This window comes from Aulonocara stuartgranti, assembly GCF_965226115.1.
Source record: "Aulonocara stuartgranti genome assembly, chromosome: 4".
Classification (NCBI taxonomy): domain Eukaryota; kingdom Metazoa; phylum Chordata; class Actinopteri; order Cichliformes; family Cichlidae; genus Aulonocara; species Aulonocara stuartgranti.
The window spans coordinates 35,095,926-35,107,746 of record NC_138942.1 but is presented as its reverse complement, the minus strand read 5'-3'; the positions used below and the strand labels follow the sequence as shown (position 1 = coordinate 35,107,746).

Below are 11,821 nucleotides of genomic sequence, written 5' to 3'. Positions count from 1 at the left end.
GAACTAGGACCCCTGAGCCTCCAGAACACGAGGAAAACTGCTGGATGGGCTCACCTGAGCCTCCACCGGAAACAGGAATGGGTACAGGCACCTGCTGGACACTAGTTGCTCCCACCTGAGGAGTAGGTACGGGTGAAAATGTTACGGGTCCCAAGGATGAAGACCACGATGACAAATATGTTACCTGTAAAAGCAGGTGAAGAGCAGAATAAGGAAGACACGATGCGTCTCTGCTTTCCTCCAGAACGTGTCTGTCTGATTTATTTCACACAAATAAATGCTATATAAACACTAAACATGAGCTTTCAATATACTGTTCAGCTGGTTCCTCATTCACATCAATTACATTTACTTATTTCACAACCTCAGTGAAATATACTCTTTTTAACTGGTTCAGTTTCTCAAATTCACACTTCTTTCACAATGGCGGACGAGCGGGGCTGAAAACTTTTAAATATTACTCTTTCTGGGTCACAAAAGAAACTTTTAAGTTATTTTCAAGCGAGAATGTAGCTGTGTAAACTTCAAATATCTGCTCGATTTATCAAGACATCATATATTTCCAAACGCGCTCCGACTCGGAGACATCTGTGACCCGCCAGCTCCATAGCAGACAGCGAGGTCGAGGATTATTAGAGCCGGCGAGAACAGCGGACTCCCGGCACATCGTTTTCAACCCCCCCGCGGTCTTTTCGCTACTCAGGTTAAACAAACCCCAAACCCCAGCAGCTGTCTATTGTATTGAGTGTCCACTAAAATAAAAATAAAAGCATTCTAACATCTCACCTGCTTGTTTTTATTAAGGTATGTACACGTATGTACATGTACACTATTTTTATTAATAGAGCCAGGCGATGGCGAAGCAGAAGCCGAGGCCGAAGCTGGACCAGGTGGAGGCGAAGCAGGAACAGAGGCCGAAGCCGGACCCGACGACGGCGAAGCAGGAGCTGAGGCCGAGGCCGGACCAGGCGAAGCAGAAGCTGAGGCCGAAGCCGGACCAGGCGAAGCAGAAGCTCAGGCCGAAGCCGGACCAGGCGAAGCAGAAGCTGAGGCCGAAGCTGGACCAGGCAGAGGCGAAGCAGGAACAGAGGCCGATGCTGGACCTGACGATGGCGAAGCAGGAGCTGATGCTGAGGCTGGACCAGGCGAAGCAGAAGCCGAAGCTGGACCAGGCAAAGCAGAAGCAGAAGCCGAAGCTGGACCAGGCGAAGCACAGGCTGAAGCTGGACCAGGCGAAGCAGAAGCCGAAGCTGGACCAGGCAAAGCAGAAGCAGAAGCCGAAGCTGGACCAAGCGAAGCACAGGCTGAAGCTGGACCAGGCGAAGCAGAAGCAGAAACCGAAGCTGGACCAGGCGAAGCAGAGGCAGAAGCTGGACCAGGCGAAGCAGAAGCAGAGGCAGAAGCTGGACCAGGCGTAGCATAAGCAGAGGCTGGACCAGGCGTAGCAGAAGCAGAAGCTGGACCAGGCGTAGCAGAAGCAGAGGCTGGACCAGGCATAGCAGAAGCAGAGGCTGGACCAGGCGTAGCAGAAACTGGACCAGGCGTAGCAGAAGCAGAGGCTGGACCAGGCGTAGCAGAAGCAGAGGCTGGACCAGGCGTAGCAGAAGCAGAAGCTGGACCAGGCGTAGCAGAAGCAGAGGCTGGACCAGGCATAGCAGAAGCAGAGGCTGGACCAGGCGTAGCAGAAACTGGACCAGGCGTAGCAGAAGCAGAGGCTGGACCAGGCGTAGCAGAAGCAGAGGCTGGACCAGGCGTAGCAGAAGCAGAAGCTGGACCAGGCGTAGCAGAAGCAGAGGCTGGACCAGGCATAGCAGAAGCAGAGGCTGGACCAGGCGTAGCAGAAACTGGACCAGGCGTAGCAGAAGCAGAGGCTGGACCAGGCGTAGCAGAAGCAGAAGCTGGACCAGGCGTAGCAGAGGCAGAACCAGGTGACAGTGAGGCAGCCACAGGTGGTGGCTGGACGGGCTCCTCGGGCCCCCCAGCTGACGTGGCAAGAGGCTGTGTAAGTTGCAGCAACACACAGTCTATAGTGGGTGAAATGAGTTTGTATGAGTTCTCAGACTGAGGTGTGGCAGAACCAGGCGAGGTGTCGTCCTCAGGCTGAGGCGCAGAAGCAGCAAGCGGTAGCGCAGCAGGTGGTGGTCCTGCAGGCGGCGGCGCGGGAGCCGCAGGTGGTGGCACTACAGCCACAGGTGGTGAAGCAGAAGGTGGCCGGACGGGTTCCTTGGGCCCACCAGCTAACGAGGTGTGAAACTGGACAGGCTCCTCAGGCCCTCCAGCTGACGTGGCGTGAGACTGAACGGGCTCCTCGGGCCCTTCAGCAGACGAGGCGTGAAGCTGGACGGGCTCCTCGGGCCCTCCAGCTGATGAAACATGAAGCTGGCTGGGTTAGTATTTAGTATTTTAGTATTAGTATTTATTTATTTATTGTCATTGTCAAGAACAATGAAATTGCGTTTGGGGCTTCCATACAACCCAAAAAAAAGAAGAAAATAATAAATACCCCTTAAAACCCAAGTGTACATATTTAACCCAGTGTGACTCCAATGCAATAAGACAATCCTTAGCAATAATGTTCGTAGAAATTCAGACAAAGACCTGAGAAACATGACAAAATACAACAATACAACCCATTCAATATTATTGTACTGTGAGATATGATATCAGATATGATAGTTATCTATTTAAGAAAGAGGGGGGGGGGGGGGCAGGAGGGGGAAGAGAATAAAGAACCTCCAGCAGATGAAGCATGAAGCTGGCAGGGTTCTCCCGAACCTGCAGCAGACGAAACATGAGGCCGGACGGGCTCCTCGGGCCCTCCAGCTAACACTAAAAAAGGCTGCACAAGCTGCACCTCCGTCCCCGGCTCCAAAACGGCCTGGATAGCAGTCCCACAACAGCTTAGCTGAGCCTGATGGCTAGCATTTCCTGTGCAAACAGTCTCTTTACAGCCGGGCTCATGAACCGGAAAAGCAGTGTCAGTTTCCATAACCTCCGAAGAAAAAACATGAGGAGACAAAACATAGTCACTCACTTGCGTTCGTGGTGCGGAGCGTCGGTGGCGCGCACGCCGTTTCTTCTTGGGAGTGGAAGACGGCGGAGCGATAGGTGGAAGTCCCTGGTAACTCCGAGGTCCCCCGAGAGCCAGTCGAGTTCCCCGGAAAGAGGGCTCGTGCTCCGGAATGAGCCATGGCTTCCACCGGAGCTCCTCCTCCAATAGAGCGCAGAATATTAACTGGCGCTCGTCATGGTCCAAGTCTATGGTGTCCAGTGCTTCCCCGCACTGGACCGTGGCAAGAGCGTGGCGAGACTGTGACGAGGGCGTGGAAACTGGTGAGCTGTGAGGTGGGGACGCTGCAGCGAGTCTCAGCGAGCCGACACGAACTGTCTCAGGCACGCAAGGCAGCGGCAGCGATTCCTGTTCACAGTCCTGATGTTGTTGAAGTGAAAAAACAGTGCGAACGAAATCCTGCACATCCTCCGACAATTCTGCCGTGTAGACAGGGTAAGCAGACAGGATCTGGAGAAGCCGAACTTTAACTGACTCCGCCTCACTCTCCTGTCTGCATACAGAATAGATGTTCCATTGTCCCTGGAGGATGGTCACACGTGCGCTGAACTCAAAAAAATCCTCGCAGACATCCGCTGGGTCCATACTGGTCGGGTCGTTCTGTCACGGCAGGGTGCGCCGCTGTGTAATGGAAAAAGGGACCCAAAAGCAGATGAGGACGAGGAGTAGTAAGTTTCAACAGAAAAGTGATCCTTTAATGATAACGGCAAGGGAAGACCAGGAAACCAAAACAAACTGGCAAAACACTAAGAAACAAAACACTAAAGGTACTAAGACCAAAAACCATAACTGTCATGGTCCTGCGACCATGACTCGGTGACTTTGTGTTTGTGTTCTTTATTGTTATTATTCTCTTTATTATTCATGGGCTGTTTTGGGATGGTTTGTGTTTTGGGATTTTAGGTACTGGGTTCTGAGTTTGTGCTCCCTCTATTGGTCCCTGGTGTCAGTGTTCCCCTGTCTCGTCAGGTTAACCAGGTCCAGCTGTGTCTCCCACCTGTGTGTGATTTCCCAGTGTCTCTGTGTACTTATAGTGTGTGTTTTCCTCTGCTCCTCGTCGCGTCGTCTGTATTCATACCTTGTGAAATCCCCTGCGTGCTCTCCCTGCTGTTCTCCCTTCATGTTCAGGTTTGCCACTCCTTTGTATAGTTTATCCCAGTTTAGTTCGTCCTTAGTTCTGTTTGCCATCTCCACTTTATGTCTGGTATTGTTAATAAATCACCCTTCACGTCTGAATAAGTGCTGCATTTGAGTCCTCCTTCCACTCTTCACACGGCCGCTGCCCCGAACCGTGACGGTACGACGCGACCACGAAATGGACCCAGCAGCGCTTAATCCGACTAAGGAGCTACGGGAGAATCTCATCGATGCCACACAGGAGCTCATCGACCTGTGGCTGGAAAACCCGGGCGGGGAGTCCCAGCGCGCTATAGAGAGGCGGCTACAGGACTTTGTTTTCTGGGGCTATTCAGAGCGGGATGGGAGACTGTACGGGTCGCTTACCCACCTTCGTGGTAACAGATCCTTCGCAAGTGGGCGTGTACAAACCCTCTGTAAAACCAAGAGACTGTTTCTCTGCCGCCCCTTCTGAGCCAGGACTTTATCGCCATTCTCCGGCTCAGTTCTGTGTCCAGCCACAAACCTCCCAGTCTGTAGCTCAACCGCTAGCCTCCCCAAGGCTAGCGGTTCAAAAAAGTTATAACATGCCAGAATCTAATGCTATAGCTGCAGCATGGGCTGCAAAAAACTTTCCTTTCCAGTTGTTAAAGTTATTCCTATAGGCTGTATGCAGTATTTTATATATCTACTTGTGAGTTGAAATGTTTAATTTGGCATTGAAGTGGTGCTTTGAGATAGCAAAAACATTTTCATACTGTTTAATCTCATTTAGTGTTTTCTTTTTTTCTGTAGAGCATTTATGGTTGACAAAGACTTTGCGGAAATAAATGCTTTGCAGAAGGTTTTTCCAGAGTCAGCTATCCTTCTATGCTGGTACCATGTCTTGCAGGTAAACCACATTGTTTTCTTTTCACGTTGTCTAAGATGCACCTGAAACACATTTTTACAACAGGGTCCTGTTGTTATGATTTGCCTCATTGTGATATTCACCTACTCAGGTTAATGAATATAAAGGGATAAAATGTTGAGTGACTATGTCCATCCATTTAAGACCACAGTGCACTCATCTTCTGGTGGCTGCTTCCCAAAGCTCTTTTTGACATTTAAAAATATGTTTGCCTGGTTGATTTCTGTAATGCACAGGTCCTCTTGTCCAGTGAGTGACAAAGTTATTTTTGGACGTCAGCTTTCTTTTATGCTTTTTGTACAGCTGCTCCTCTGTCTCTCTCTCCAGATTAACTTTTTTTCTCTTACATTCACAGGCTGTTAATCGATGGCTTTCAAAATCAGAGTCCGGGGTCCATGGGCTTTCTAACACCCAAAAGAGAAATGAAATCATTTCTTTCTTTTGTAAGCTGAAAGCTTGCACATCTGTAAGTGTAATTTGTCTATTTCACATTTTGATTTCTTGATTACACTAAGAGCATAATAACTTTCAGTTGCTAAAAAAAGTTACAGAGAGATACAAAATAGATTTTTGAAACAATTTCTAAAACTGGCTTCTTATCTTGCTTATCAAAACAAGTACTTAAGCTGTGCAGAACATCATTGTGTCACCCACTGTGCAGTAGAACTTGTGAGTGGGATTCTTTCACAGACAGATGCTGAAACCAAATATGCTTATAGGTTTAGTGTTCCTTCTTAGCCATTGTAAGGGAAGAAATAATTGCTTCTTAATACAAAAACATGACATATTATTAATAACTTAAAATTCTTAATGTTATTCAATAAAAGGAAAAGGGCTTCAATACATAATATTAAAGATTTCAATAGGTCTGTTAAATGGATTGAAATATATTCTGTTGCATCCAATTCTCTTAGGAGGACGACTTTAAAGCCACATCAGCAGAGTTCTGCCAGACATTTAAGCAATACCCTTTGGTGTGCCAGTATTTTCAGAAGCACTGGGAAGGCATTGGCCACATGTGGTGTGACTACGGCCGTCGCTTCAGTCACGCTCGTTCTGAAACAAACAATGTGATTGAAAGGTATGATTTATTATTTTGACCTCATTCAATTGTATTGCTGAAAAAAAGATATTATGCTTTAATCCAAGAGGCTAAACTGAGTAGGTTCGTCATGTCATTGCCAGAACAGGTTTTAGGCAAATCCTTTAAATTCTAGCAGCGTTTTTTATGTTATCACAACAAAAAACAGAGTAGGTGGATTTGCCTAAATCAGCTAAACCGGCACAGAGCATTCCTTTATAAAAGACGTGTGCAATAGGTATTCCAATTTTTAAAAAAATAATACAGTCTTGATTAAAACTTTAAATTCCTTCAATTACAGTTACTAATCATTTCAAATAACTGTTTTTCAGATTTTTCCACCGCCTGAAATACCAGTTTTTATCTGGCTACAAGAATAGGCGTCTGGATGATCTGATTGAAGTGCTCCTAGGGAAGGCCGACGACTACTTCTCAGTCATAAAAACCCTGCAAGATGTGGGCCGCATGAAAAACAGGTTTGCTGACACCTTGTCTCAAGTTTCAGACTCTGCTTCAAGACTGATGGAAAGTGGTTGGGCTCTTAAAATTACAGTCAAGAACAGCCATGGAGTTAATGCATATCAAGTCCCATCTGAGTCAAGAGAAGACATGGTGTATGATGTCTGCCCTGTTGAGTCCTACTGCAACTGTACATATGGCTTACGGGGACTTCTTTGCAAGCATCTAGTGTTACTTGCAAAATTAGCAGAGGCTGACAATGACATCTATCCAAACATGGAAACAGACATTTCTACCTTGGCAAGAATTGCAGTGAAAGAAAGGCATTACTTTGTACACTGTGAGGACTTGAAAGTGATAAAAATGCCAAGTTTGTTTGGAAATCTGTGTTTTTTTGCATCGGCTGAAACACTTCAGTGCACTTGTTGTACGTTCTCTCTCTATAACACATGTGCTTGCCTGAAGGTGGCTTGTAGCCATTTTAAACAAATGAAAAACTCTCTGAAAAGTCCTCTATCAACTTTGAATGACACTCCTGTAGTTGAAAGCACAGACAAAAAATTCACAGAAGATGCAGTTGGAAAACTAAATGCTGTTTTAGACACAGTTAAACAGTGGGCATTCATTCCAGAGGGTATTACTGCAATGATAGATGAACTGCATACAAATGTCTTAAAAACAAAACAAGTAGGCAAAAGTATATGCCAGTACGAAATAAAGACGACAGATAATGCACGCAAAATTAGGCCATTGTATTCTAGCAAGAAACGTTCGGCCAGCATCGACATTCCAACAGTCTGAAAATGAATGTGAACAGTCGATAACCACTGAAAGGGAGACATCCTCTGGAGAAAATGAAAACCTTTTGGAATACAAAACAAAAAAGAGAAGAGTTAAAGCTAAGTATATGCACAAGTAGACTTTTGTGTAGACATTTCAAAGGGACTGCATCCATTACTTCTGTTTATTGAAACCTAAAGCTGAATAGCTGTCTTAACTTTCTGCCAAGGAACAGATGAAAAGAAATTGTTTGCTCTCTCAAGCAGTTGTTATTTATGTGTGTTATTCATTACTTTGGCTTGGTTGCTGTTTTTGATACAAATTCATCTGTGCCCATTGTAATATTTTCATATGTTACTATTTTTATATTGCTATGCATTATAAATAAAGGATTACTTATTACTATTAAAGGTCTGCATTTGTAATTGTTGGTATTATTTATAAAATATGCGCTCTTAAGTTTTTTGCTCCATAAAACGATACCTGTCACTTTTTGGACATAGAGTATCAGCTGTTGAGAATCCTGGCTCATACAAAATAGAAGTAAAAGGTTTCAACATCCAGCCTTTTTATGATTAAATACAAAGTGTAATGACAGAGTTATTGGGGTGTGATTTTGTTAATAGTTAGTCTTAAGTATAAGTTTAATAGTAATGAGTAAGAAAATATAGCCAGAATAATGGAATGAGACTAACACCTGACCTCACACTGAGATTTGGTATGAAGTGGCATGTTTGTGCTAATGCTGACATTGGGGCTCAGAGTTCCTCTGTGTGTATATATTTGTGAACGTTAACTTGGCTAATGTCCAAGGGTTTGACTGCTTTCCTGTTGGATTGTATCACAAAGAACAGGGATAAGAGCACCAGTGGCCGTGCACACCCTCATCTCTCTCCTTCACCCGATCATTAGTGTTGGAAACCGGCATTAGCTCAGAGTAGATTAGACTTCAGTATAGTGCAAGTTATTTGATTTTATGATTATTTGATTCAGTTTTTTCTGTGTTCAAGCTCAATTACTTTAATAAAATATGTTGAATTCAAACAAATAAATAAACAAATAAACTGTGGACATTACCCTTTTAAACCTTTCTGAAACAAGACAGGTAAAAACCAGTGTATAAAAGTTTACATAGGTATAAATAGCTCTAACACTTTACTCCAGCCTGGCGTCCACACATGTGGACATCACATTTTGGGTTATTTAGACCAAAATACTAAATCTTGATCAACAAGTGCCTGATATACAGTTACGAGGACATTATACTGCAACTGTTCTATCGAAATTTCAAATTAATGTCCTCATATGTGGCTCTCATTTTTCTCAGAAACAAAAATTAGGTAAAAAAAACAAAACCTGGTAATTCTTTCTTTTTACATTCATCGGGTTCCAATCGGCCCAAATATCAAAGAGAAATTAAAAATGCATGCCATGGAAGATTTCGGGTCTTAGGGGGTTAAAATGACCAGACCCCTCCGGCCTGTTTTCCAGGCCACTAAATTAAACCCAGTCAATTACCAATTGAACAGAATAAAAACCTACGAGGTCCACTAATAGTCCAAAAGTCCAAATCTTTAATAGAAAAGACAGGCAGAACTCAAACAAACAATAATCCAAACGAGGAGCATATATACACACTGGAAAGTAAATAATTATAAGTTATTAAATCAGACTAATTAAATACAGTAAAACTAATAAGGGAAGACGAACACACGGGAAATAAAAATAACAGTGTAAACATACCAAAACTCAAAATAAAACAGGAAAGCTACTACAAACCGAGTGTGACACAATTACATTCATATTGAAACATATGTGATAATTTTCTTTCTTTGTAGCATTTTTAAGATATGTGTTAGAACAGTCATTATGCTGTTTGGATTAGGAACCAATCATTTTTGCCAAATAGTTAACACAAACTTAGAACAACAATGAACAATTTTCAAGATTCTGATTTACAGAACAAACAAAAGGTTTCATTATTTAAGAGACAAGATCAAGTTTTTCACACAGGAATGAAATGACAGAATCCAGTGCAGCGGGGCCAAAGGTGTGTGTCAGCAAACTGAAGGTTGAGGAATCAGTCAGCTCATGTTTAAGATTGTGTTGGATTTTGAGAAGAGTCTGTCTGTTATTAGAAAGTAAGATTAACAATGTTACACCAATAACCCAAATACGGGGAAATGACAAATAATACCAAAAAAGATACAACTTTCATATTGTTTTACTAACTTACTTTGTCATATCAGCACTTGAATGGTCGATGCCTTTACAGACCATGTCTGTTGTGACATCGCAGGCCAATCTTCCGGCAAACCCGAGGGCTAGCTCCCCAGCCTCCTCTTCACTCAGAACACTAAACACTGTTACTTTAGTTTTGGCCTTCTTAGGCCTGTCAAGAATCATTGCGGGCAGTTTGGCTTTACGGCCCTAAAAAAGAAAAAGTGCAAACACCAAAAGAGCAGAGAGAGACACACACACGCGCACAAAGTTAAATGCTTTTGTTTACATGGTGTAATTGTGTATATGTTGCAGCAAATGCACAATTTCCAGCCACATTGTCACTTCATTGATACGAGTAACCCGGATTTATTTCAGGTGACATCAAAATCACGAAATGTATACCTACCCCAATCAAACCTCTGCTTGGATTCTGCGCTTGATCTCGTCTTCTGTTATTGTGTAGGTTTTCTTTTTTGAGCTTGGTACAGATAAGCGACCATGCACTCTGTAAACTGTACTAGTTCCTTCTGAATCAGTTTGAAATTCTGCATCTGCATCGATCCTGTCAACATCATCAGCAGCAGCATTATCTGTACTCAGACTTGTGCCGTATACTTCTGCTTCTTTTTCGTTGTCTTCAGTCTGTGTACCTTCATCTCTTTCAGTCTGTGTACCTTCATCTCTGACTGTCAGTCTTCCTATCTCACTGTTACTTGTCGATTTGCTGCAGATGTTCTCTCCCTTAGGAACTTTTCCTTTGTCATTCGCTGCCTGATGCTTTCCCTGATGACATTCTTCACTGGCTACTTCTATTGCTCCTCCTGTATAGCCACCCACTATGCTGCACAACTCCTTTCCCTCTGCTGTGCTGCACTGTGCTGTTACATAAAGAAGAATGATATAAACAGCACTATATCAATTTAATTGTGAAGAGAAATCCCCACAATACGACACAGTTATGTCTAAAATAGTTTTGTGTAAAAACTGGATCTTGAAACGTCCACTTTAATTACACAGTCCTGGTGTGCAAAGGCAAAATTACGAAATTTTTTTCACTTTAAACATTTTTGGACATTGTTTAGTTATATTGTGACTTACTCTCACAGAAGATACAGATGCCACAAACAGACTTTGAACAACGCATGTGCTTGTATGCACCACATTTCTGGCACTGCACCTGTGAATTAAAAAAAAAAAAAAGAAGAAGAAATAAACAAACAAAAAACAAATGAACAAAGTCCATTAAATAAAAATCTATATGGCTAAGGACATGTCATAGTGTACCCGGTCTTTGGCTGCAATCACACACCAGCACTGACTGCACTTCCTAGTTCGATCTGCAAAATATAATTTGTTTAAGTACAAGTTACATTTTCCAATGTTAGAGAAAAAGAAGGCAGCTAATTTTATCTTTACCTATTGAGGAAAATAAGTAGCGGCAAAGTCGGGACCTGAGCTTTGTGATTTCAGTGTTGTACTCCTCCACTTGTGTTTTACCGTCAATGAGAGATTGGGCAAACTAATAATTGACGAAGAAGAAAAAAAAAAAAAGAACAAAAAGAATTAGATTAACAAAGAAATGTTTGTTTGTTTTTAACCCCCCCCCCCCCGAGAAAAAAAAAACAAAAACAGAGCAACCAAAGCGAAGCATTACTGCTGAAATGGTTCAATCTACAAAAAAAATTGAGATTTTACCATCCTGCCTCTAAGGCTTTAAAAACTGACTAGGCAAAAATGTAAACATTACTTATATAGGTTAAAGCTATAGTTTTCAGTACCATTATGACATGCACTCCACATGAGTTCCCATCCTGTTGATGTGGGTGGCTCACATGTGACAAGGTCCACTCTCCAGCGCAGCCTCTTGCTGAAGCAAATGAGCTGAGAGATCGCAGTTATTACAAATAAAAAGCATATAGAGAAATCAATAACCACGTTCGGTAATGATTTCAATTAAATTAAATATGTTATGTTAAATATGTTAATTAATTACCTCCAGTTTTTCAACACCGCACTTTTTCTGACCTCCGACTCGCCAAATGAATTCATATAGACTATGGTCCTCTTGGGTATGTCACAAAACTGTTTTGTAAAAAGATGGATATGGTAGGCTTGGGCCTTGAGCTTTCCTAATGAGGGACACTGAAAAGTATCATGCACTAGAGAGAGTGCAAAATCTGTG

The 11,821-nt window shown here is 43.1% G+C and overlaps 2 protein-coding genes across 4 annotated transcripts; one reads left to right on the top strand and one right to left on the bottom strand.

Moving 5' to 3' along the window:
- The first annotated feature begins 4,765 nt into the window (after positions 1 to 4,765).
- On the top strand, positions 4,766 to 7,971 carry LOC309705801 (uncharacterized protein). The gene is made up of 4 exons (XM_082531785.1): positions 4,766 to 5,078; positions 5,452 to 5,562; positions 6,011 to 6,177; positions 6,510 to 7,971. Exons 1-4 carry the CDS (start codon positions 4,989 to 4,991, stop codon positions 7,435 to 7,437), a joined length of 1,296 nt encoding a protein of 431 aa, XP_082387911.1. The 5' UTR covers positions 4,766 to 4,988; the 3' UTR covers positions 7,438 to 7,971.
- A 996-nt stretch (positions 7,972 to 8,967) lies between these two features.
- Positions 8,968 to 11,814, bottom strand: LOC309704749 (uncharacterized protein). Of its 3 annotated transcripts, XM_082530133.1 has the most exons (8): positions 11,633 to 11,814; positions 11,418 to 11,520; positions 11,056 to 11,158; positions 10,924 to 10,976; positions 10,738 to 10,816; positions 10,314 to 10,517; positions 9,653 to 9,846; positions 8,968 to 9,544 (listed from the first exon to the last, which is right to left on the bottom strand). In XM_082530133.1, exons 1-7 carry the CDS (start codon positions 11,686 to 11,688, stop codon positions 9,839 to 9,841), a joined length of 606 nt encoding a protein of 201 aa, XP_082386259.1. In that variant the 5' UTR covers positions 11,689 to 11,814; the 3' UTR covers positions 8,968 to 9,544; positions 9,653 to 9,838. The 3 variants fall into 3 exon arrangements, 1 of the variants encoding a protein (XP_082386259.1); XR_014276368.1 differs by lacking the exon at positions 10,314 to 10,517 and having other exon boundaries at positions 11,091 to 11,158; positions 11,633 to 11,802; XR_014276367.1 differs by lacking the exon at positions 10,314 to 10,517 and having other exon boundaries at positions 11,418 to 11,802.
- Positions 11,815 to 11,821: the final 7 nt, after the last annotated feature.